The following is a 26469-nucleotide window of genomic DNA, read 5'->3' as shown; positions in this document are numbered from 1 at the left end:
AACATGTGGGTACATCGTTCACAGTGGTTTGCTTTGCATTTTTGATAACAATATTGTTACAAGTTTATGTTTGCAGAGGATACAGAGTTTAGAACGTGTCCGACATGTATTTGGCTGTGCATCTGTTTCATTTTGTAACGGGTGGGGGTAAACTGGGTCGTATAGTCACGGGGTCATTCGGTTGAGGGGGGGGTGTGGTATGTTCTGCTCCTGTGATCTCTTGGTGTTGTGTGTGTCTGTCTAGTCGGTCTGGTTGTGGACTAGTCGGTCTAAGGTTTCCTAGGGTCTCTAGAAGGGTCGTAGGTCGTGTTGTCTTGCTACGTGGTCTGTCGAGTTGCGTCCTCGTGTGGGTCCTTTGCCTTTGGGGCTCCAAGGGCGGAGTTAAGTTGTGCAGTGTGGCTGCAGGCCGTAGGGCGTGCGGCGGTGGTGTTAAGGGGTGTTGTGTGGGTGGGGATGAGGGAGGAAAGATCGTGGAGAGTGAGAGAGGGGGAGGTGGGGAGGGAGGGAAAAAAAAAGGAAAATGGGGGTTTCCTCTGTGTGGGGTTGGCGGTAGACGGCATTCCTGTCGTGGCTCGGTGTGCCTTGATCTTTCTGGAATTTTTTTTAATTACTGTTTGCCGTTTCCATTAATGGGGCGATTCTTGTGGGCGTCACTAGACAGGAAGGCCTGAATTCTGGGCCGAGAAGAGATACGTTCAACATATGCACTGAGAAGCGGAAATTCTGCAAGACACCCAGGAGCCAATACAAGATGATTGCGGAGAAGATCCAGAAGGTTATAATCTGCAAATGAAATCTGAGAAAACAAGAAAAAAAAAAAAGTACGTCTGTGAAGGAAAGATATTGGCCATATTGGTGCAGTACTGGTAAAGTTATTATAAATTACCAAATATAATCTATATTCTCTGCATATTTTTTCAGATTCAGGATCTTTCTCCAATAGCTGTATCGAGACAGGTTTAAGTTTCGGCCATATTTGAGTGAGCAAAAAACACTTCATGGCAATTTACCATGACGTGTTTTTACATATTTTGCATGTCAGTCTACAAGACGGCTTTACTGTTACTTTTCCTAAATCTCCCAACGCCTTTTCAATGTTCCCTTTTCTGGTTCTTCTCCTTTGCAACCCCTCTGTGTTCCCCAAGATTCTGACCATGGGCCATCAAGATTATTCATTTATACTGCCTTCCTTGGTAAGCTAATCAGTTCCTTTGGCTTACAACATCACGTCTATGCCGATTACATGCAAATATGTCTTGTGATCTTTCTCTGTTCCTCTTTAATGGAGTCTCCAACTGCCACTCTTGTGTTTATAACTGGATGGCAGCGCTCTTCTGTAAATGCATTCTATGGAAAACAGAGCTTCTTGCTACCATATTAACATAACTTACATCCACCTCTACCAAACACTAGAGGCAACTAAGGTGCAAGTCCATGCTGCTAGCCCTGGCTACTGCAATATGCTTCAAACTTGTCTTAAGCCTTGCTACAACATTCATTATAGACCGTAGTGGGAATGCGTAACTTCCGTACCTCCACCCTCTGTCAGTCCTTGTATTGGCTTTCCATAAGATATAGGGTTCAATTTCAAACTATGATCCTCTTCTAAATCTCTTCATAACATGCTCTATCCATCTTCACCAACACAAGCATGTACCACCCACGCTTTGCCTATCCTCTGTTCGTACTAGCACCTGTGAATTATCTTCACGACTTCTCTAAATTTGCACCTTTGCTATCAACTCACATCCCTACTCCATTAAAATTAGGACAAAACCCCACATGTTTAGCTTCTAATTTTCACATACCAAGGGCAACTTATTTATTAAAAAAAAAAAAAAAAAAAAAAAAGTATTCTAGTATCTATGATTGTTAAATGCTTTGTCTAAGATCTAAATTAATGTTTTGATACCAACACTAATTATATACCAACAAAATGCTCTAACAGTACACCCAACGTAATCATTCCCTCTCCTGATGTCTGTACTGACCTCTGGAGTGGGAATTCCCAGCTTACACAGTAGAGCATTGTGTACAGAGTTATTGCAGTGAGAGAGATCTCTCGAATGTTGCAGGTATTTCATGCTGTCCTTGTGGATCACATGGTTAGCAGAGGGGATACAGGGAGACCTCATCAGGGTCCACAGACATGAACACTCAGTTGGGGCGGGGCCTGACCGCTAAGCCGAGAGGTCGCAGAAAAGAGGTGCTCCAGTTCCCACAGGCGGATCTCCGGTGCTGCGAGCCCACACGGTACCACAATCACCTCAAAAACACACTTAACGGATCCGCAGCACCAGGAGCTACCGGACATGTGGCACAATAACCGGGATCCACCAAAATGCTCCGAGGCCTACCAGCATGATCGGCGCGGGGGAGACGGCCGCTCTCCCGCCGCCTACAAAGGCTTTAATCCTGACAGAGGGCCCTCGTTCCCCCCCACTCCCCCCTATGGACCGGTGGGGGTCATCCCGGTCCCAGGTGGGCCCCCCTGGAGGCTGGGGCAGCAGCCCCAACAGAGGCAAGCCTACTCCAATATTGCGGAGAACACAAGCAGGCTACTCGAGACCACACAGGAGACAGACATCCTGGTGCGGTTAGAGGCCACATTTGCAGCATTCTGGGAGAAACTATATGAGCGACGACTACCCACGCACTGGTCACGAAATCGCCTAAGACACCACCTCAGCGCTCCTGTCCGACCAGCTCGCCCACCAAGATTAAGCGCGCCAAAACATGGCGCCGAAAACGACGCCCTCTCCCGTCGGCTGGGACACACAAGCGGAGACAATCACCAGCGGCTACTACCCCGCACAAGACAAAGCAACCCTCACCCGCTCATGCAATCAAAGTGCAGCGACTTATGGGAACCGGCAAGAACCTAATCCCCTACCTGAGGGATGCATCCAAGCAAGCACAGGGTACAGATGGGCAACTGGAGAGACTCACCAATGGAAACTACAGGCAGGTACCCGCTACTCCCAGACTAGACTTCGGCTGACCCTCCAGAGACTGACCTGTCATGCCCCTCATGGTCCGTGCCTGGGCACACAATGTGGTAACTCTTGATAGGCCTCCTACTACGCAGAACTCCAACGCTTGCATGTCTAAACCTGGACAACTACATGTTTGGAGGACCTTTGTTGTACCCGATAGTTCCCCACATTGAATCTTTTTTGCCTTGTGAGCAGTCTATATCGCATTCCCACAGCTATGTACCTAGAATAGTTTACCTCTCTAACTAAAGTAGACACTCAGCATGATTTCTCCCAAGCGTAACCCAATTGTGCAGACACATGTACTTAACATAACATACTGCAGTTTAAAAATGGGTCGAGCAGAAAAACGTGTTAGACTATAACGGTCTCACCAGATAGTTTCTCTCCTGATATTTATATCCACCCACCTGGTTCAACTACTGTTTAATACTTATTATTTAGTTCAAGCTACTGTTTAATACCTATTAGAGGAGCTCCATGCTAACCTTACATGTAACCCACTGTCATCTTCTACTAAAATTACAGATTTTCATTCCTAACGCTATAGTGTTCCTTTAAAGTTATTTCTGCGTAATCCCCAAATATTGTGTACACCATCACGTTAAAAGGTTTCACTGACGTTATATCATATACATTTAAAATGTGCTGTCTATCCTGCCATGACATTGTATGACATTGAATAGCTTGTACATGCCGTCGTGGCACTGCAAGCATGTTGTAACTGAATGCACAAGAAAAATAAAGAATTAAAAAAAATTTTTAAAAAAAATAACCACTCAGTTGAGCGGATTTAAAGTGTTGTATATGACTCATCTGTCATTCTGGGTACACTAAATATGGTGCTAGCTGACAAAGAGGAGCCCCAGGTAACCTTTGATACCTGGGTTTTCAAGGTGTGTGCATGGATTTAATCTTGAAGGAGAATTGATGAGGATTAAACTTTGGTCCATGCCATCCTAAAAATAGTGATCTTACAAATGTTGCTGAGTATTTAAAGTGTTGAGAATAATTTATATGAATCATGTTAAGAGTACATAGGATTTGAGGTTTACAAACAAATTTACGTTTGTGCAGTCCTCATTGACCAAACCATACCTCGTTGCCTACAAGAAAGCCTTTTCCATTATTATTCTGACTCAAGAAACTTTCAAAGTGCTTGAAATCAGCAGATAAATTCTTAATGTAGTCATCCTTTCCTTGTTCCTGTAACAAAGTTAAAGAAAAAAAGTTAAAATTGTCAGAAAATAAGAAATTTTCAAAAATGTCAGTTTACTGAATCACTCACATAATTCTTATAAATTAGCTGCAAATATTTTATCCTGAGATCTTCTACCCCATCATTCATCATATCTATACAGGATTGATCATTAGGCTCCTTCCCATATAAACCTAGAAAAGCAAACAAAAAGAAAATTAAATCCAGGTGTCCTTACAAGAGAAAAAAAAAAAATATATATATATAACATGCAGAGCATCAAAAAACACCACGACAAGGATGTGGGGAATGGGAAGAAAAACGACTGCACGACAGAAAGTTTACCATGCTTCCTTGCAAGATGGCGCAGAATAGCATTGGACTGATACAAGGTGAGATCACCATCTTTAAATCCTGGAAGTTGCCCAAACACCTGAAAAGGAACAAGTATACTTAAGCAAATATGTGAGTGCTAAGAATGTACATCAGATCACTTTTGGAAGGGGGATCATAGAACACAGATTTTCATAGTAATACATTTTTCTATGTTATAATCCAGATTGTATCACTGCTGTGTGGAGGCCCTCAGAGACCATTGGCATGGGCAGTCTTATGGGGGGGTTCTGCAGCCTGGGAGTATCTGTATTCCATCGCCCCAGAGCTAGGGTAACTTGTCAACTTGGTCGCCGGGGGTCCCCGGATTCCGGCCCTCTGTTGTGTTGGGGCAGCTGGAGTTGCTGCAGAAAGTCTGCTGGGTCCTCAGAGGCTGATAGGACATGGACCTCATCCTCCTAGGGTTCCCAAGACTCCCCATCGGTACCTGATGCGGTGTTCTCTCAGGAGCCTGGTGACTGGTAGGAACCTGCATCTGGACAGCAGGACTGAGAATGGTAAGTCCAGGTAGACTAATCTTGCAGGCGTCTACTTGTACGCCCTCGGGTTTCCTCTCTGGATCCCGCTGCCCGTCAACTTCCACCAGCACCCCCGCCAGGTCTGCCCTCCACACTGCTTGTAGGTCCTGGAGGAGTTTGATGTCCCCCTTCGTGGAGGGAGAAGCGTCAGAGTATGCTCGCAGGTACACTCTACTGGCAGTTTGTGGCAAATCCTCAGTCTATGGAATCGCTTGAGCCATGTTGCCTGATCGGCCCATTTTGTTGCAGGCCTGTGGCCTGTCAAAGGAGAGAGTCTGCTATCAGAGTGATTTACACTCTGTGCGAGCGTTTTAGGTTTGCGCCCCATTACAGTTTGGGGGCAGTAAGGTGTCTCTGGGTTCTTTTCCGAGGTTCTATTTTTGCCAATAAGGCCTCTTTTTTCGGTGTATGGAGCTGGAGCAACACATGCACGTCTGCTCTGAATCTCAGCTAGCCACGCCCTCTTTTTAAAACTTTTATACAAACATTAGGGGGGACTGCCTGAGAGCTCAGGTAGGCCCCCTGCAGGCACTGCACAAGCCAGATCCCCCCCGTGATAACATGGCCCAGGAGAGCTTTTCGGGAAGACCCCAGGATTGTGATCGCCGGCGGCGGATTGCCAGCAATAAGGTAATTGGTGATTTACTAATGGACGTACCAGGTACGTCGGCGATTGTTATTGCCAGTTTTTTGTCAGACGTACCTGGTATGTCCATTATCAGGAAGGGGTTAAAGAACTGTCCCTTCCAGATACATTTATTCCTCATTCCTTCCTTCTAGTCAACAAAATCTGCTAATTTCCCTTCTTGAACCCCTTAAGGACACAGGATGGAAAATTTCTGTATAATTCGTAAAAATTAACCCCAGATCGTGGGGTTAATGCTCTGCAGTCTGCCTCTGTGCCCAAGGCAGACTGAAGCAGGCAATCTCACTGATCCAGCCCATGTGATTGCTCGGACCTGCAGTCAGATCAATCACAAATGCAACAGTGAAATTTGATTTGCCTCCCCACACCTCTGTGTAAGCGGTGTAGAGCAGGGAGACAGATCAGTGCTGATCTGCTTGTCAATGCTGAAAAAAAGGTGTTGGCTCAGAACCCTTTCTAATAAAATGTAACAACTTCTATGCCATTGTATCATGGTCTACAGTGATGAAAATACAGATTACAGTACTTCACTGAACTGATTTTTTTTTTTTTTAAACCCTCAGCTATTTGTAAAATATTTAGCTAGGGTGAGTAGAAGTTAATGGGGAAATTGGGGAATTTACGGTTAGGGAATGACAGAGTGTCATACATTGGGCATATGGTTTTACTCAGAAGAGGTAACCAAGCATAATTTGGGGGATTTTATGACAGTGGCACATATCAAATGTACGAAATACCCAGCAAAATTTCAACATTTATGTAAAGATGCCATTTTCTCACCACATAATTTGACAAATTGGTGAAAACAAATTGTGGCATGTTAAGGTACAATTTACACCATATAATATACCCTGGAGTGTCTCTTTCCCCCAACCATTGTGGGGCTAAGCAATCAAACGGCTACAATGCCACAAAAAAAAAAAAAAATAATAAAAAAAAAAAACAGACTTAGGAGTATCAAATCCATCTATAAAAAGTCCATCAATTGAAACTGAAACCCTGGTCTCCAAAAGTGCATTGTAGCTTCACAGAATAGTGACACTCCAATATTTAGCATAGAAAAGTATTTCCCATTATTTTACTTTTTTTATAATAAATGAGAATTTATATGTATACATCACATAAAATTAAAGCCCTCTGTCCTCTTAAAAAAAAATAAAATAAAAAGATGACCTGTATATAATGTGTTTGTACAATAAAATATGCAAATTGCAATTGGACACAAACCGCAAAAAAGCGCAAAGATTGCTTGTGTCCCTAAGTGTATGTCCAGCTTCTATAGCCGTGTCCTTAAGGGGTACAACTGTACATCTTCGTTTTTCTTTAGAAAAGTTGAGTAGATTTGACCCTTCTACATGCGCTCTTTAAAAACAACCATACCGCTTTAGCTTTCAGATCTCCTTGCAGCCAGGTGTCAAACGTCACAATTTCTTCCTTCCATTCGAAACCTTGGTCAGCTAGAAGTATTCGTGCTGCTTCACAACGACCTGGCAAAATCAAAGGTCATGTTACTTTTCCCAAATAGGGGGATGGACACAATACACTTGCAAATATGTCGAATTAGTAAGACTGCTTTCCAGGCCTAAAAACCTAAGCCAATGATTAAATCTTTGTTAAAGTCCCCCGATTAGCTAAAGAAAGCTGCTGGAGACAGAGTTACACTTCTGGCAGCAACATCAAATCTCAGAATGCACATAGATCTCTTAAAAACCATGATCACTTCAAAACCGTGAAGTGGTGATGATGTTCAGATACACCTTTAAGTCCCCTTCCAGTCACTGAAGATTGTTTTTTTACACTACTCTATATTCTTGATTGAGGGTTGAATTTTTAGTTAGAGTGAAGCTTGTTTAAATTAATTTTTGAAGACAAACCAAAATAGTTTCACATAATCCCACCCTTTCTGCTTGAAAGCAAGTCTTGTTCATCCTGCTACACATCCAAATATACTCAAACAGCTTTTTTACTTGACCAGCAGGTCTGGTGAAAAAGAATCAGCGGACAGTACCAGCGTCCTGGGCATGAACCATGTAGATAAGACAATCACAAAATTGCAGCTAAGTGGAATGGGACATGGCTAGGAGACAGGCATAGGAGGGGTTTAGTGTGGGGTATATAAAGTGGCCATTTTAGATCAGGGGCCTATCTTAATTTAATCCTCACTTAGCCGTTTTGTTACTTGTGGAAGTAATACTGTTCATATGAAGTGAGTGTCAGCATTGATTATTCTATAAGAACCACAGGAAGCACAACATGGGGTCAGAAGAGCAGGGTTGAAGGGAGAGGATTACTCCAGAGTTTGGTGTGCTGAAAGTCTGCTGAAGAGATTTCCAACAAGCAGTCATGTTGCTGAGAGACGACTAAAGTCTGCAAAAATCAAGGTAGGACAACATGGAAACTCTGCAACCACCAAAAAAAAAAAAATAATTCTGTTAACTGGGAATGTTGCTGAAAATTGGAGGAGATTTAAACAAAGATTTGAATTCTCTCTCTGCAATTGATGCTGACAGAAAAAGTGAGAATAATTAAATACCCATCCCTGTATGTAGAGGGCAAAGAAGCACTGGAAGTGTACAATAACTGTTTTCAGAAGAAGATGATGATATAAAATTAATCCCAATAATGGATAAATTTGAAGAATATTGCATACCTAAAAGGAATGTCACATATGAAAGGCACATATTTTTTACATGCATGCAGAAGCCAGGAGAAATGATTGAACAGTTTGTAAACTATTAAGGAGACACTTTTAAGTAGGAGTTAGAAAACCAAAGGGGTTTAAACTAACAATGTAATAGTTTTACTGTCCTGTATCTGGGGAAATTAGTGTTAGCAAGATTGCTGGTTTTGACTCAATGCACATCTTGCTGCATGTATGCATGCCTGGATTTACCCGTCCAGGGTCCATACCTCCGACTTGTGTGCGAGTGGCTTTTCTGGAAGCGCAGATTGAAGATCTCGAAGCAAATTGCAACATTGAGGGAGATCGACAATCTTGAGAGGAGTCTGCTGCTCACTGAGCAGAGTTTAGTGGGGACAGGTAGTGGAGAGGGAGGAGATAAGACAGATGGGGAACAGGCATGTAGCTGGGTGACAGTGGGACAAGGAAAGGGCTAGCTAGTCCTGATTTAGTGCAACCCAGCAGGTTTGCCCTTTTTTTTTTAAATTCTTTATTTTATTGTGCAAATAGTATTGTACAGCAGGGTACGCCACAACAGCGATACCATGTTTAATAATAACAGACGTGAACAATGTCATAGCATAGAGGCAGTGCACATTTTATATATTATAGGAACATGCTGATAAGAGCGGAGGTTAGTAGGTGAGAAAGTGAGAACAGCTTAGCATTTTAACGATCTGATAAAAGTGACGGTTTGATCTTAGGTAGGCAGCATTATAGTACTACAGGTTACTGAGGTACCAGATGGGTATACTCGTATACCAATATATCATATTGGGCTAAGTAAATATGCAGAATCAATAAGTAGTTAAATGGATCGGCTCGCTAGTGCGTAGCTGTTAAGCAGCATTCTGATGAGCCTGTACAGCATAGTCGAGGCAGAAAATAAGCGGTAAGCCGCACATCTTGCTTGACCCCCTTGGTATTCTGTCAGTTGACTGCATATGCAGTGGATCTCCCCTTGCGTTACCCTGTGCCGTCGTAAATGAGAAAAATAAAATAAAAATTATAACAGCCGAGGTGTGTGGAAGTCGCGGCGTAAATAATTGGTAGGAAAAAGTAGTGACTCGTGGCTGACAAAGCCATTGGGCCCGGCTACCCTGCCAAGTCCCTGCTGCTAGGTGCACATAGCAGATGGAGACAGATAAACAGAACATTGCACTTTGAGCAATTTCTTTGTGTGTATGCCATTGAGCAGGGTGTTGTGCAGGGTCGAGGTTGCCAGTAGTGTGTGCATTGTGGTCTCGTGTAGTCAGATTGTGTGCCTTTCGCAGTGTCAGTCATATAAGGCTGCCGGGTGAGTGGGCGCCAGATGCCTCTCGTGTGGGGCCCTCTGGTTGTTCTAGAGGGGTGTAGTGTGTGGGAGCAATGTGGCATACCTACGGTGGAGACAACATACATAAATATATAGTGCATACTAGGGGAAATAAACATGCAACAGGAGAAATCAAAACACAAAATATCACAAAACAACCCATTGTATTATGGGTCTGGAGTCCTCTTTGCTTCTGTCGCATAGCGGTATTTTGGGGGGGGGGGGGGGTGAATGAGCGATAAATACTCAACGTGTGGATCTATGGGCCTTGTGTGGATCGGGCCTCCGGAGTGATTGAGTCCCGCACTGGGCCTGTGATAGGCTGACACTCAAAAAGTCAGGTCTTGGCTCTGTCCTGTGAGCTCTGGGTGGCCCGTCTGGGTACAAATTCCGTCGCGGTTTCCGGGTTCCAGCTCTGGGTTGGTCGCTGTACTGTCTTCGGTGCTTCGATGGTAAGGAGGTGTTGGGGAATGCCCAATTGCTGCAGGACTGTATCGGCTTCCCGGAGGTCTGGGATGATGTGAGTTGCAGTCCCGTGAGTGACTGACAGGGCGCGTGAGGGGCGCCATCTGTAGCTGAGGTTGTGCTTCTGTAGGAGGGTGGTAAGCGGTCGCATCTCCCGGCGCCATGCTAAGGTGCTGTAGCTCAGATCCGCATAGAATGTCAAGTCCATGCCTTCGAAAGAGTAAGGTGAGTTGCCACGCAGTGCATTTAGGAGGGTTGCCTTGTCTCTCCCTCTAACGAGCTTGACGATTAAGTCCCTCGTGGCTGAGGTTGGTGCCTGGGCAGGTTTGGGTACCCTGAATATGCCCTCTCTCTAGTGATTTGGACAATTTTGGTGTGAGCAGGGCCGTGAGTAGTCGCCTTACCACGTGCGGGAGCTCCGCTTCAGGTACGTTGTCGGGGACCCCCCTGACCTTTATGTTGTTCCGACGGCAGGAGTCTTCCAAGGTTGCGAAGCGCCTTTCGTATGAGCCGTGCAGTTGTCGCAGGTCTCGAACCTCCTGTTGGAGGGTAGTGATCTGCTGTTTGGATGAGAGTGAGGTGGTCTCCAGGGCCCCTATTCTGCCGGTCAGGCCTTTAAATTCTTGGCGCAGCGTGGCCATGTCTGCCTGGAGGTTCTTTTGCAACTCTGCTAGCAGTTCTTTCAGGAGTGCGCCCGTCACCGGAGCGGAGTCCGGCTGTGTTGTTGGGATCCGCGGCGTGGGAAGCGCTGGAGCTGGTAGGTATACCTCATCGGTTCCACATGAAAAGTCGTCCGAGAGGTCTGAGCAGTCCCCAGTAATGGCCGCCATCCCTGGCTCTTGAGCTCCACGCGCCTGCCGCCACATCTCTCCTATGTTCATGCCCATTCGGGGCGCTTCTTGCCTCGCTTTTTTTGTTTTTTTCCCCATCTGGGTTTAGAGTTCCCGGGAGAGCTGTCAGGCCCTGTTGGTCCGGTCTGGGTAACAGAAAATTGGGGTGTTTGTCGGCTTTGTAGTGCGGAGCTCCAAACGCATGCGACCATTCGCTTTGGCAGTCAGACCGGAAGCCAGGTTTGCCCTTTTGAGTGAAGATGTTGGAGCATTAGCTAAGGAGTAGCTGTATATGAGGAAGCAGTTACTTCTAACAGCCGAGGGAACAGCCCCTCTAGTACAGGTGGGATGAAAATGTAAGGAAGGCTAGACAGGTTGTCGTGGTAGGGGACTATCATTAGGAGATTAGATAGGGCAATCTGCCGCTCTGATCGGCTCAACCAGAAGGTTCGCTGTCTCCCGGGTGCTCGGGTCCGGCATGTTGCTGACAGAGTGGATGGATTATAGGGAGGGGCTGGGGATGACCCAGCAGTCATGGTCCATGTTGGTACCAATGACAAAGAGGAAGATCCTAAAGAATGATTTAAGGGAATTCGGTAGCAAACTTAAGAAAAGGACCTCCAATGTAGTATTCTCTGAGATATTACCTATGCCACGCGCTACAGTGGAAAGGCAGCGGGAGATTAGAGAGGTCAATGCGTGGCTGAAGTCTTTGTGCAGGAAGGAGGGTTTGGGGTTTTTATAGCACCGGGCCAACTTTGCGCTTGGGTACAACCTTAATAAGCAGTAATGGGTTGCACCTAAACAGAAGATGGTCTGCGGTGCTGGGGGATAGGATGTCTAGAAGGTTGGATGAGATTTTAAACTAGTAGGTTTGGGGGGGAGGAAGAGGGTAATAGCAATCTAAAAAAAAAATGGAGATAGGACAGAAAGGATATGGGCTTTAGCTCAGTATAAGGGGGGCTGGGGCAAGCTCAGAACAGAGAAGGTATGTCATGTTGATAATTCACAAAATGTACAAGTTTATTGTACATTTTAATGTGAAAAAAATGAAACAAGCCTTATATTTGACACTAACTTTTGAAACACCATAAAACCTGTACATGAGGGGTACTGTTGTACTCGGGAGACTTTGCTGAACACAAATATTTGTGTTTCAAAACAGTAAAAAAGTATTGCAGCAATAATATCGTCCGTGTAAGTACTGTTTGTGCGTGAAAAATGCAAAAAATGTCACTTTTACTGGCGATATCATCGTTGTAATACATTTTACTGTTTGAAACACTAATATTTGTGTTCAGTGAAGTCTCCCGAGTAAAACAGTACCCCCCCATGTACAGGTTTTATGGTGTCTTGGAAAGTTATAGGGTTAAATATAGTGATAGCAAATTTAATTCCCTATAGTTTCAGCATGGGTTGTCAGGCAGGTCCCGCTAATTGTAATTAATTAGGATACCTAATTTTGTAAAAATATTACATAAATATATGTGTAGAATTAATATATGTATATACACACATAATTTTTTTTAATATTTGTGTATATATATATATATATATATATATATTATTTCATTCTACGTGTATTTTGATAAATATATATTAATATCACAATATAGTTATAACGAAATAACACTCATCTATATATTTAATTATTTCTTAATTATTTTTTATAATATATAGTAAAATACACCTAGACTGTGTGTGTGATTGATATATATATATATATATTTATTTACACTTATATTAATTTATTTTATTTCCAGACAGCAGGGGGACTGTCATTACAATTAGTCCCCCTGCTGGCATTGCTGCAGCCAGCTATGCCTGCCATGTGATGTCCTCGCAAGGACCTCACTCTCACATGGCCCGGGGGGGCTGAAGAGGGCAGATGTGCCACGGGGGGCTCCCTGGGAGTCTCACCAACCGCGATCACCAGAGACTGGGTAAGTGTAAAAAAAAAAAAAAAAAAAAAAAAAAACAACAACCGGAGGGCGTACAATTACGCCCGGCGGCGTTTAGAGCCACTTAAAAAAAAAAAAAAAGTATTTGTACGCCCTCCGGTCTTAAGGGGTTAATGTTAACATTAATTCCAAGTGTACTCCAACTTGGGAGTCAACGTTTATTACAATATTCGAGAATGCCTTGAGAAGAACATTATCAGCAAAAATCTGCATGGTTTTATGAAGCACAGGTCTTGATTGCATTCTACAAAGAAGTAGTATAGATCAGTGTGTTGCTGTGGATGTGATCCATTTGGATTTTGCCAAGGCATTTGATACAGTTCCACACAATAGATTAGTGTTCAAACTCAAGGAAATCAGTCTAGATGAAAATGCTTGTTCTTGGGTAGAACATTGGCTTAAATATAGAGTACAGAGTTGTTGTTAATGGTACATTTTCAACCTGGACAGAGGTGGCAAGTGGTGTTCCTAAGGGTTCTGTTCTGGGACCTTCTATTTAACATTTTTATAAATTATCTTGAAAAAAGCATTGAAAGTCATGTTTCAGTGTTTGCAGATGACACAAAACTGTAAAGTAATACAATGTGAGCAAGATATTACCTTGCTGCAGAGTAATTTAGATAGACTGGGCACTCAAATGGCAGATGAAATTTAATGTTGAAAAATGCAAAGTTATGCACTTCAGCATAAAGAATGCACAAGCAAAGTATACCCTTAATGGAAGCGAATTAGGGATAACACACGAAAAGGACTTGGGGATTGTTATAGACAACAAACTATGCAAAAATTTGCAATGTCAATCCGCAGTGGCTAAGGCCAGTAGGGTATTGTCATGCATGAAAAAGGGCATTCATTCTCAGGATGAGAATATCATTTTGCCTCTTTATAAATCACTGGTAAGACCACATATTGAATACACTGCAATTTTGGGCACCTGTTCTAAAGAAGGATATTATGGCACTAGAAAATGTGCACTAGAGGTGGGCTACAAAATTAATAAAAGGAATGGAATATATCAGCTATGAAGAAAGGTTAACAAATTTAAACCTATTTAGTTTAGAAAAACATTACCTGAGAAGGGATATGATATTATACAAATATATTCGGGGCCCAATACAAACCATTGTGTGGAAATCTATTCACAAACCGGACTTTACATAGGACACGAGGTCATGCGTTTAGACTGGAAGAAAGATTTCGGATGTGGAATTCTCTGTCTGAAGAAGTGGTTTTATCAGAGTCCATACAGATGTTCAAACAGCAAATAGATGCATACTTGCAAAAACCAGAATATTCAAGGATATAACTTTTCAATGTAGGGTAATAGCTGCTTGATCCAAGGATTAATCTGACTGCCATTCTGGGGTCAAGAAGGATTTTTGTTTCCTAGTTTGTTGCAAAATTGGAAGTGCTTCAAACTTTTTTTGCCTTCTTTTGGATCAACAGCAAAAAGTGTGAGGAAGGCTGAACTTGGACGCAAGTCTCTTTTCAGCTATGTAACCATGTAAGTGATCGTAGAAATCACAGCAAAATGTGATTGCAGATCGTGATATAGAGGCGATTTTGGAAGGTGTCAGTTCCATTGCGGCCGCAGGAGCCGGCCAGGTACTGTGGCCATGACAACGCAACGCCACGCCTGACAGCGGTTGGCAAGACAGCACGGACTTCGGCTGGGGCAGGCCCACATTATCCCAGGGGGTGCTGCCAGGATGGTTCAGCAGCAGGATGCAGGCTCAGGAGTGCTGGGTGAGTCGGCCTCTGGGCCTAGCAGTGGTCCTGTTAGGGTTCAGCAGAGGGGAGGTTGGGGGGCCACCTCACCCAGCCAGGATCTGATGGGGGTGCTGCAGCCACAAGGGACTTTGTCAGCAGGGACAGCACATCACCTTTGGGAGGCTCCAGGGATGGGGAGGAAGAGTTTCAGACACACAGTAGGAAACGTCCCCTATGACTTTGAATGGTCCCTGTGTGTGACCTTCCACGGGTGGGCAGGCCATGCCGCACTCAGGATAGGGATGCCAGGTTCCTCTGTCTATAGGCTGGCCGGCAAAGATTGCGCCATCGCTCCAGGAGCCATTGACGTAGCAGGCTGGGTAGCAACAGCAGGTGATCCCCAAACGATATCCAGGAGAGAGTGCGTTACGGCTTACCTAGCCAGGATGGGAGGCACTCCGGCTCAATGGTTAGGAGTGTTAGTCACAGGAGGAATGCTTCTAGGTCTATTGAAGGAGGCTCCCCAGTCAGTCAGGCGCAGGGCTCTTCACAGGCCAACTATGACCGTAAAGGTCAGGACGTCAGATGCAGGATCGGCAGGTCAAGGCTAGACTCGCTGAGTGTTCTGGTGATGGTCTACCCAGGATGTCATCTTTTCACAGGTCGCCTGATCGTGCAGTTACGGGGCGGATAGGGCCCCAGATCAAGATTTGCTTTGGCTTCACCACGGTTCGTAGATGGCGGAGTTAAGGAGGCAACCCCAGGTCTCGCAGCTATACGGGGTTCGGATGGTGAGTCCCATTTTGCACCACTCAGGAGAGATTGAGTGTTTAAAAGCTTTTCTTGATTCATTGAGTGCGGGTACGTGGAGGAAGGATTCATTTAGTCAGGTGTGGGTTCAGGGGTTGGCACACAGGGGACATTGGTGGCGGCCATTAGCACTGCAGGTGAGACTCATGGCGTAATCCGGGTAGATTGCCACAAAAGCAGTAGCGGAGTGGGCGTTGCTATTGGGAGGCATTCCTGTTGCCGCTTGTCAGAATGTCCATGTTTCGTTTGCGGGTTCTTTGGGCTGCCATTTGAAGCCGGAGGTGAAAGAGCAAATATTGAAGGGCGAATTTGTAGAAATTCATAATTCTGGGAATCTGATGGTTTAAAGTCAATTTAGAGTCTTGGTGTGTAGGTGCGAGTAAGTGTGGATTTTAGTTGGGTTTGGGCGCCTAGCTCTGAGGGGCAAGGAAAGGGACCGGTTGGTGTGACTAAAGCACCTTAGTCACTAGGATTTGGAGAGGCCTGCTTGCCAGCCTCTTGCCCTGTGACTATGGCCCCTGGGATCTATGGCTCTTTAAAAAGCACTATTTGGGCATATTGGGTTTTAAGGCACTGGTTCTGCCCATTTAAGTTATATTGGAACAGTTCTACACCTTTGAAGTGGCACTTTGGATACAGCCGAAGTACCCATCATACGAACATTCGAACACGTGATGGCGGCGACCATTTTAATTCAGTCGAAAGAGTTCAGCAGTGTTTTGTCGTTGAGTTCTTGGAACTCAAATCGGACACCAGATGGCACAAACACCGCTCGACAATTCGAACGGCACTTTAACATTGACCATTTGCACGAACTGTTACCGTTCGTCTGGAGTATCTTTCTTATTTTGATTCTAAATTAATTCTTGGACAGGTATCGTCCTGAAAATAAAATCTAAAGAGACAGAAAATAGTGCAATATTGCTAATCTTAAATAATAAAGTGCAAATAGTTAGTGAAATAGCACTCACAAACATAGAGCCAATGAATGTGGCTCAAATTTCCTTCTTTATGCTGATAGATCTTAAGCAATATAATATCCTCTCAATGGTAAGTTTTAAAAGTGCTTTATCATAAAGTGCACAATCAAATAAAAACCTTACAGTTTGTAGGCAAGTCCTTTAGTAAAGTTCATAAGGTGCAAAACGCGTTTCGCCTCGTTTAGAGGCTTCCTCAGTTGCCGTTATATTGTGTACATCGGTTTCCTCTTTAAATGTCCATAATTTGCGGTCTTTTTTGCCGTGATTTGGGTGCATCCTCTAACATCTTTTTTCAGGAACGGATTTACAAAGGTTAACTCCATTCCGGGATCAGGTGGTTATTCGTAGCCTTTGGAATCAGTAGGTATATTTCCTGCCGACATGCATGAACTGCCTAAGGAAGGCAGTTGGGACGGATGGCAGGATTGTTACCTTTCGGGCATCATCGTATCGGCAGAGATCCGTAGTGAATATTGACAAAGCCCTGTGCTCTGTGTTGTATGCATTATATGACTGGACGGTCGAGTTGGTTTGGCGCACGGGCAAGGGAGAGTCCATATCCAGGGCTCATGTGGAAGCGGCTGGTTGGTCATTGATCATTCATACGGATTGTCACCAATTGCTGGGCTGTTGAGGGACAATATTTTGTTGCTGTATGTCGGTCAATGGAGTATTCCATCTCATGTGCGTACTTTGGAAAAATCACGGATAGGGTTGAGCGGAGTATGGAGTTTTTGGCGTATTTAGTTGGCCAGTGGAGTGCGGGAATGTGGCCGGATAAGTGGATGTCCAACTTACTCTCACATTCTGTCGTTCGGGAATTTTCCATTTGTGGTGGCATTGGCTTTGGGGGGTCCCTTGTTGCAGGTTTCGGGAGGTGGCCCAGTGCGTGCAGGAGGATGATTTGCTATGGCCAGAGATGTGTGGTAGATTGGGTCATTGGCGACGTCCACAACACTTGTTGTGGTTCCTTTGGCGGTTCTTGTTGATAGGGCGTCCCAGTTTGAGAATGTGCATAATGACTTTTTTTCTGTTTAAGCTTAATGGTGTGGAGGAGTTGACTAAACCTTTACTTGTGCGTCAGGCTATTAAAGGATTTCTGAGAGGGAGGTAGTTGCAAGATTCACGCCGACCGGTAGCTTTTGTAATCTGCAAAGTTTTGCTGGGTGCACTTCTTAGTGCTTGTTTTTCGTGGTAAGGAGTTGTGTGGTTTTCGGTGGCGTTTAGTTGGGCTCTCGTTGGGTTGTTTCGGATGAGGGAGTCGTTCATAAACCATAATCACCCGAACGGTTGCTGCTGATGTGGTGATTTGGCAGTATCAGGATGTAATTGGTTTCTGCCAGTCCATAACCGACATTGGAAACAGTTCTGCGGTTCCACTTTTCTGTACTGGAGTTAGTGGCGTACCCGGTGTATTGTATGTTGGCTTTTCAGTCAGTCCGTGTGGGATAGGCGGTTACTTTTTGTTGGCTGCCAATGGTTCTTCATTGTCGAAGTTTCGGTTCCGTAAGGTCTTTAGCGCCTTGGGGCGCATGGGTTTGGTTCCGTTGCAGTTCAGTACACACTTGTTCAGGTTTCGAGCTGACAGGCATCTAGGCTAGGTCTAGGGCAGGGATAGGCAACCTTCGGCTCTCCAGATGTTGTGGACTACATCCCCCATAATGCTGGCAAAGCATCATGGGAGGTGTAGTCCAAAACATCTGCAGAGCCGAAGGTTGCCTATCCCTGGTCTAGGGGATGATCCAGTCCAAACAAGATGGGGTGATGGGAATCAAAGATTCAGGTCATGTGTGAGGCCCAGCCATTTAGTTTAGGTATTGGTTGGGGGGTGGTTATTTCTGTTAATAATGAAAATGTTTTTCTTGTGTAGGTGGACTGCTTGGTTGCTGGATCACTCGTCTGTGTATTGGGCACGCAGGAGAGCCGCAGTTCGTCGTGGTGACATGCAGCTGTGCTATCCGCGCTTATTGGCGAATCTTGTGTGCTTGGTTCAAGGGGGGCCAGTTGGCAATAGATTTGTTTTGAGCTTTTCAGGAGGATTAGTGTGTTGGGGGGGCAAGTGAAAGTGAGAAAAAGGAAAGAAAAGCTAGTGAGCAAGACTGCAGTTTCGATGCTAGATGAACCTTTATCAGAAAAAACACACCTAAAAGGCTTCCAAAATTTTGGGAGTCGCCTAGCAAACATGTAGATGACTCCCAAAATTAACCAGTAACAATTGTAATTTTCGGGGGTCAACCTATACGCATCAGCATATATGCTACTTTTAGTCAGACAGAACAATTTTACTGTCTCCTACTTCAGTAACCCAATAGTTGATTCATGCTGCATGACTGACTGCACAACCCTGACCTTTAGCCTTGCACCTGGACCATCCCCTACCACCACTACCAATTTTTTGTTTAGTCAATCAGACATTCTGCAGTCAGATGCGCCTTCCCTAGGTTTTATTTTAGAGCCCACACCCGGTGGTCATTTCTCGAGGCAGGGGTGTGGACAGTGACTTGTCCATAAACCATATTTGAATTTAAGACCCCATCCAGTATACTAATTAAATTTACAGTTCCAATAACTGCCCAGATGTTAAATTTAATAACACTGAGATGCCTGTTGGCTGTACACTTTTTTCAGATGCAAAAAGCATTTTAAAGTTTACACAGAATGGATCAGGCTTAACAATGCAAATTTGATTGGGTTTAGGAAACATGAAAATTGCCATCCCATTTGGAATTCAGCCATTCAACCTAGTGTTGTCCATCAAGACAAAATTTGGCATTTACATGACCCACATATATTTATAAAATACTGAGGTACCTTTAAATTCAATGCATAAGTCTGCTAGGACAAAACCATTATAAACCGATTTTAGAAACAGTTAAAGTGGAAAAGTATTTTCTACTCACCTCTGACATTGAAGTATACAATTGTGTATTCTGGCACTGCAAAAGTAAAGTTAGAAATTATCCTGAGGTGAAATAACACAGAAGTCGCAATTCACTTTGATCTACATTTTACTGCTTAGTAACCCACTTCCGCTGCACAACATTTAATAAAAGTCTGATATTAGAAACCCTCAAAAGAAGAAGAACAACATGCCAAAAACATTTTAGCACATTGAGGTCTATTCAACAAATGCCAAATTTGCTCTAGAAATTTCAATTACTTTCATTCAGTTCAATTACCTTAACAGTAAAATTTTGGGAGGTTTATGATCAATCAAAATGAAACCACATTGCACGGAATAGATCTTTGCCATTTGCAAATTGATCTCTAGTTGAAACCTGTTTTACAATGACTGCAATACAAGAGAACCGCAGCTATATTTATCTGAAAAAGACAACCCTAAAACGATGCCCAAACCTAAATTCTTCCCAAAGTCTTAGCTAAAAGTGGCTCTGTCAATTTCTGTGGTTTTTGAATAATTTGCAAAGACGCCAAACGCAACAGATGGCCACTAGAGGAGTTTTCTAGTCCAGTATTGCACTGTGTGCAGCAACTACATTCAGAGTCTTCACGCCCAGCATGGAGGTGCTGAATATTTCCCCATAGAGATGTGCTTATCTAATGCATCTCTATGAGGAGATTCTGATTTGTGCAGCATGTGGCTGAGCATGCACATTGTAACGGACCACCTGGCACCCCGACTTGGTACCTCCGTTAAAGGATGCTCCTAGTGCTTCCTGAGGACTCCAAGCACTCTGGCAGACACCACAATCACCGAATCCGAGAAACCTTTTAAATTCTCCCAAGCATATGAATGCTGTAGACCATTGAATAGGAACCATACGAATAGGCTTGTACTCCTAGCAGTCAACTGGAACAGCATGCAATAAATCCTTCCCCCCAATAATGAGACGACACATCACTTTGAGGGTAAAACAGGAACTCTGGACTGGCTCATCCAGCCCGGCTTTTATTACAATAATACACATACAGTCCACACCCAGGGGGAGGCATAAAATATCCAATCACATACATGGTTCAGCCCACACATCCCCTCCCCTCAGATAACATTAAACCCAATTATCCGGTACACCTTTTCAGCCAAGTTCTGGATGTACCCCAAAACCCGGGGGTACACCTTTAAATCCAGCATCGCTGGGTAGCCCTTATTCAGGGGGACAACATATCCAAAATTCAAGTCATTCGGATGAATGGTTCGGGAGATATGGGGTTCCAAATATTTGACCGACCGCATGGGTAAAGTATCCGAAAACAGTTCCATGCATTTTGGCCCTGCGGTCGGTCACAAACAAGGGAATGAAAACAGGCGAATTGCCTGTGTTATAGAGCCTGGAGAGGGTTTGAATGAATTCCCTTGTTTGAGGGGTTCTTTCTACCGAATGGCGGGCCATTCGGTAGTTTTTATACGAATTTCTGGAAGTATGGAGGTCTCAGCGGTGTTTGCCTAGTCAAGTGTCCGATTTTAGTTCCAGACACTCGACGGCAAAACACCGCTGTTCGGTAGTTTAAGATGGCCGCCGCCACGTGTTTGTTTCCCGAATGGCGGCCACCCAGAGGACAAAGAATACATTACACTGATTGCCAATTACCCGTTTGCAACATTGTTGCAAACTGTAATTGGAGGCACACTTATTCCTGGGTGGTCTGGTTGTTCGGTAGTTTCACTCAATATAATGAATGGAGTGATTCTACCGAACAATCAGATGAATGCTGCATACATATCCCAGGTTAACTTAACACACAAATACACATATAATATTACAGGCAGTACACTAGAATATGTAGCACAGTCTTAAAGGGACAGTAGTCCCAAAAGTCCCAATATGTCCATAGATGCTGTTAAAAAGGCCAGTAGCAGCAATATACAGTACAATATGCCCCAAATAACCCAGGGGCCATAGTCAGTAGGTAGGAGGCTAGCAAACAGGCTTCTCCAGGGCCCAGTGGCGAGGTTGGTTTCGCCACACACATTAACCTCCTAATGCTTTTTGGGAAAGAATTAGATTGGTCAATATAATCAAACTGCAAAACCGGAACAGAGTGGGAAAGAGTTTAAAAAAATAAATAAATAAATAAAATAAACACCTTTCCGAATGCAATCGGATAGCAGGTCACCTAAACATATACACAAATTATTTGTTTTAATTCCGTTTACATCCACTCAGCCTTCCTAACTTTGGGAGAGATGGAGTGGATAGTTTCCCTGGGGTTCAGTGAGGCTGCATTCATCTTCCTGTTATTCTTGCTCTGGAGACAAAGCAAAAAGTAGAAAGATTACAGCTCCATCGATAACAGCAGTCCACCTCGGGAGGACCCCAAGGAGGCTGGCAAACACCCAGGCATCTGGACAAAATTCCTAGTAGTCATGGCAATCTCTGTAGATAAAGTGAGGCTTTATGAATCCTCTACTTTGTAGACTTAGATGCAAAAGCACCGGGTTTAATTCACACAGAGTGAATCATTATTTGCTGTAAGTTCTCTAGGTGAGATTTCAGATTTGGTAAATATGATAATTGCCAATTCAGTTATTTTCACTAGATTTTTACCATCTGGAGTAACAGTGTAAAGCAAGCATGTTAAACTTAAAGTCTAACACGGACAAAATAAACAAGGCTTAAGTTTATGTGGGCCACAAAAAAATTTTTTTAAAAAAAATCTAATTTTTATAGAAACTTAGGTTTATTTAGAAAATTACAGTATATATATATATATATAAAGCTAAGTGAAAACGGAAAGCACTCCAAGGACTTCTTAAAAAATAACTTTTATTCGGTCAAAATAAAACGGTCAACGTTTCAGCCCGATATACTCAGGCTTTCCTCAGGGTGTCCTGAGGAAAGCCTGAGTATATCGGGCTGAAACGTTGACCGTTTTATTTTGACCGAATAAAAGTTATTTTTTAAGAAGTCCTTGGAGTGCTTTCCGTTTTCACTTAGCTTTATATTTCCATGTTTGGATTTAGCACCGGGCATTACATTGTTTTGGTTTGGGTGGAGTGCAGGAATTTTTGAATATATATATATATATATATATAAAAATAAAAGTTACCTTGCGCTTTTAGGGCTTCAAACTAAACAAAAGAGCGAACTTATTTTAAGTGCATTTGCATATAACCAATGTTTCAGTCCAGCTACCTTGACCCAAATTAATACACTGCACCCCCACTACCTATTCAACACAGTACACAGAAAGTTCCCCTAAACCCCTCTTCCCCTATCTTAAGATGGACCGTCTGTTCTTAAGTTCCAGCTCTTCTCTGTACAAGCAGGACAGACACTCCACTGGCACTGCGAGCAGGATGGAAGGGAGAGTGTCTGGCCTGCTCTACATTGGCAGCTGAAGCACGCGATCAGCCGTAGCAGGGCACCCGTCTTGTGGCTGGTTGCAGCCACAGCACAAAGCAGCCCAAGGGCAGGTGGGCCGCAAGTTTGACATGCTTGGTAGGAAGCGCTAATGCTTTAGTGACCCTCTAAGCTAAAACAGATTTGGTGTTTAGAGTATCCCTTTAATGGTTTTGCAAGTATGCATGCGTGTCTTGCACGTCAGACAAGAGAAATGCATTACTGGTTGTTTGCGAGGTTATGGAGACATTTGGAAAAGAGTTGCAATATAAATGAAGGCCAAAGTTCCACTAAGTTAGCAATTAGCATGTAAACAAGGCTAGTTTACTGCCTTCATGTTTACTCTTAAAACTTTGCAACATTTATAAAACCTAAAACTGCAAATGTCACTATAACCTCTACAGGGGTGTTCAACCTTTTAGTAGCACTGTGGTAAAACAAGACTAAAGTCTGTGTGCCAGTTCTAATTTTAGTTTTTTTAAACCGAACGTGTGTATGTTGCAGTATTCGGTTTATGTTATGTGTGGGTGCTGTAGGGTTATATTTGTGGGTATGTGAAATGTATATAGGGGCTTCTTGGGGGATTACATGTGGGTGATATGTTTTGTGTGTGGAGACTGCTTGTGGGGTTGTCAGTGGTATGTTTATGGAGGTTGTGTGTGGGTTGTTCATATTATCTGCAGGTGGGGGGCTTCTTCTGCAGATGTGAGTATGTCTGACTGTGTTGGGGTTTCCCTGGAGTCTAGTTGGAGCCAAACTGGCCGGGTATAGATCAAGGGCTGATTTCCTCCAGTGCGGATTCCGGTTCATCTGAGATAACATTATCAAAGTGCTGCAGTAAGTAAATTAGGGGCTAATACCGAATGTTTGGTTTCAACTAGCAGATATGTGAAGTCCCAATTGGCCCCTTGATAGGGCAGCACTAGGGTAGATCCTCATTTCTTTAGCCTATTTGGGTCTGGCAGGCTAGTATGCCGTGCAAAGGACCTCAAGTGCCATGGTTGGCATGTGTACCATTGCTTGAAGACCCCCTACTCTAAAATAACCTGCTGTAGGAGTGTTGATTATAGTGCCTGTTTAAACAAAATCCAGCGATAAAAAAAAAAAATCACAAGTGTACATAAAGAAACTATCATGTGTTTTGGACAATCGGTAAATCACATGCAGGATCAAACGGTCATGCCTAAATTCACAAGACCAAGTAAGAATCCTGTGAGTGGACATGACGCGGCATTGATGTCAGAAGGGGAGTGTAGAAAGTTGCGCTGGGAGGGGGGCCTATTAAATAATGCCCAGTATGGCATTATTAGTAAAAAAAAAAAAAAACTAAAAACTAAACAAATAACGAGGATTGGAATAATTTCAACTGTAGTGTCCATTTAATGGTCAATCAAAGCTCAAACACTTTGCATTACAGAAGCAGGGAAGACCATGGAAACGGTCAGTTTTCAAACACATTCTGACCAAAATTGCATGTATATGGTTGAAGGATACTGACGGTAGGGAGGAGTTTCTCATTTTTACATATAGGACAGCACAAATCATGCAAAGTTCCCTGACAGGAACAATGTCGCTTTAAAGCAGAAACCTACTTGTCAGTTACATGCAATTGTAAAGTCAACATTTTAAATGTATATATGTCAAAAGAATTATCTGCAGGGATATTTACTAAAGTGAACTCTAAAGGAATCGAAAACAAATTTCAAAATACACAAACTGTAAATGTTCAAGTCAGCTACTCTGGCCTTAAAGTGTAAAAGCATTTTCACGTCTAACTTTAATACATAACCTTTAAAATAGCTTACATGCCAATTAGTAACAAACGGGCTTGACTTAATTTGGTTACTACAGAAGACATTGTACAACTGCTTGCACGCAATCTACTGTAACTCATACTCCCTTAACCCATTCACTGTTACTGTAAACAAGTCTATTGGGGTTGTTTTCACTTGCACAAGTACACTATTCCATATATCAGAATATGTGGTACAGTATCAATTTTGTAGATTCTAAATGCTCATCAGGCTCAGGTTACTTTACTAAAAATGTGTGGTGTATATACACACACACACACACACTTTACCAGAATCTCCTAAAGTCTCGTTTACCAGAAAAGCATGCAAAAAATGCACAATGCAGCATGTGAAGTTTAAATCGCTGTTTTTTTTTTTTTAAAACGAGCTTCACAAAATCATTAGAAAATCACCTAGTATTGCTAAATATTCTATGCTAAACCATGATAGGTGTAAAGACGACCCTCCCAACCCCAAGTTTAAAACGAACACCTTCGCAAACAAATATCAAACAAAGCCTTACTTGTTCTCTCTGCTGCGACACCCCTTATTTGACACAAAAAGTGAAATCCACTGCAAAGACCTTCTGATTTATAGACAAGGTGGCGTGAGCGGATATGTTGCACGTCACCACGCCCACCAGTTACACACTGCAGACAAAATGTGGATGATTGGGAGAGCCCAGGAGGGAAAGCCGAGAGCTATGGTGTGAAAGAGATAATGTCGAGTTTACAAGAATCCGCTTATAAAATGCCATATTAACATTTTCAGTTATGACAGAGTAATCTGTAGATTTGTGGAACACACATGGCTCGATCAGCAGAGTGCAGAAATGTTCGTTTTAGAACTATAAACACACAATGGCGATGGATACTGTGGATATGTAGTATATGCTGACCCTTCATAAAGTTTTTAACACTCATTTATTTGAAATATACAAAAATACATATTAAGGGAACCCTCGCAGACTCAAAGTATGTGCAGTTAATGTTAAAAGGGCAGCTCAAGCTAAAGCTCAAGCTAAAGCACCATAACCAAATGTTAAATGTCTTTAGAAACATAGAATGAGACAGCAGATAAGAACTATTGGCCCCTGCTGTAACTACCAAAAAAAATTTAAAATCACAGACACATTATATATTCTGTAAATCAGAACAACTAAATGAATTTATTTTTAATTACTTTCCTTAACCTGCACTAATTGTGCACACATTATTATTGCAAAAACTGTAAAAAAAAACTTTTTCTGTATTTTTTTATAATAAATAAGCATATATATATATGTTACATCAAATTAAAGTCCTTTCTGTCCTTTAAAAAACGGTATATAATATGCGTCGGTGCAATAAATTAGTCAAATGCAAATTGCAGTTGAATGCAAACAGCAAAAAATGCCGTTGTCATAAAGTGAAAGACAAGCTTCCGAAGCTCTGTCCTTAAGGGGTTAAAGAAAGTAGGATTCTTGTCCTGTTATTCCCTCCACACTATCACTACGCTTTTATGGAATTGGCTGTAATTTGAGCATTCCTTGTGCTGAATGTGAAAGGATGGTGAAGTAAAACCCATTCATATTAATCAAATACTACCAATCGAAAGAGCAATGCTTACTTTCTTTCTTGGATCTAAATAGTATCCATTCTGCCAAAAGAATGATGAAATGTAATGCTGCCTGGGATACAGACTTGCTTTCAATTGTCCCAAAAAAACAGCACTTTGTGAGATTTTCTTTGTGGAAACTTGATTCCTCAAGTTTCTGAACCAAAGGAAGACTCTCCATTCAGCTTGAGATAAGCAGGCAGGGCCGCCATCAGGGCATGACAACCATAACGGTTGTCATGGGCCCGGCGGTCCTGGGGGGCCCGGAGTGCTCTG

The 26469-nt window shown here is 43.2% G+C and overlaps 1 protein-coding gene across 1 annotated transcript; it reads right to left on the bottom strand.

The window, feature by feature from the left end:
• On the bottom strand, positions 1-25280 carry LOC134575554 (glutathione S-transferase P 1-like). The gene is made up of 7 exons (XM_063434851.1): positions 25121-25280; positions 19403-19438; positions 7132-7238; positions 4540-4627; positions 4285-4388; positions 4095-4202; positions 1-796 (listed from the first exon to the last, which is right to left on the bottom strand). Coding segments are annotated over exons 1-7 (633 nt in total). The 5' UTR covers positions 25122-25280; the 3' UTR covers positions 1-607.
• Positions 25281-26469: the final 1189 nt, after the last annotated feature.

The sequence above is a fragment of the Pelobates fuscus genome, chromosome 10 (genome assembly GCF_036172605.1).
Source record: "Pelobates fuscus isolate aPelFus1 chromosome 10, aPelFus1.pri, whole genome shotgun sequence".
In the NCBI taxonomy this organism is placed as follows: Eukaryota; Metazoa; Chordata; class Amphibia; order Anura; family Pelobatidae; genus Pelobates; species Pelobates fuscus.
The sequence above is the reverse complement of the archived record's forward strand: the minus strand, read 5'-3'. Positions and strand labels throughout refer to the sequence as shown.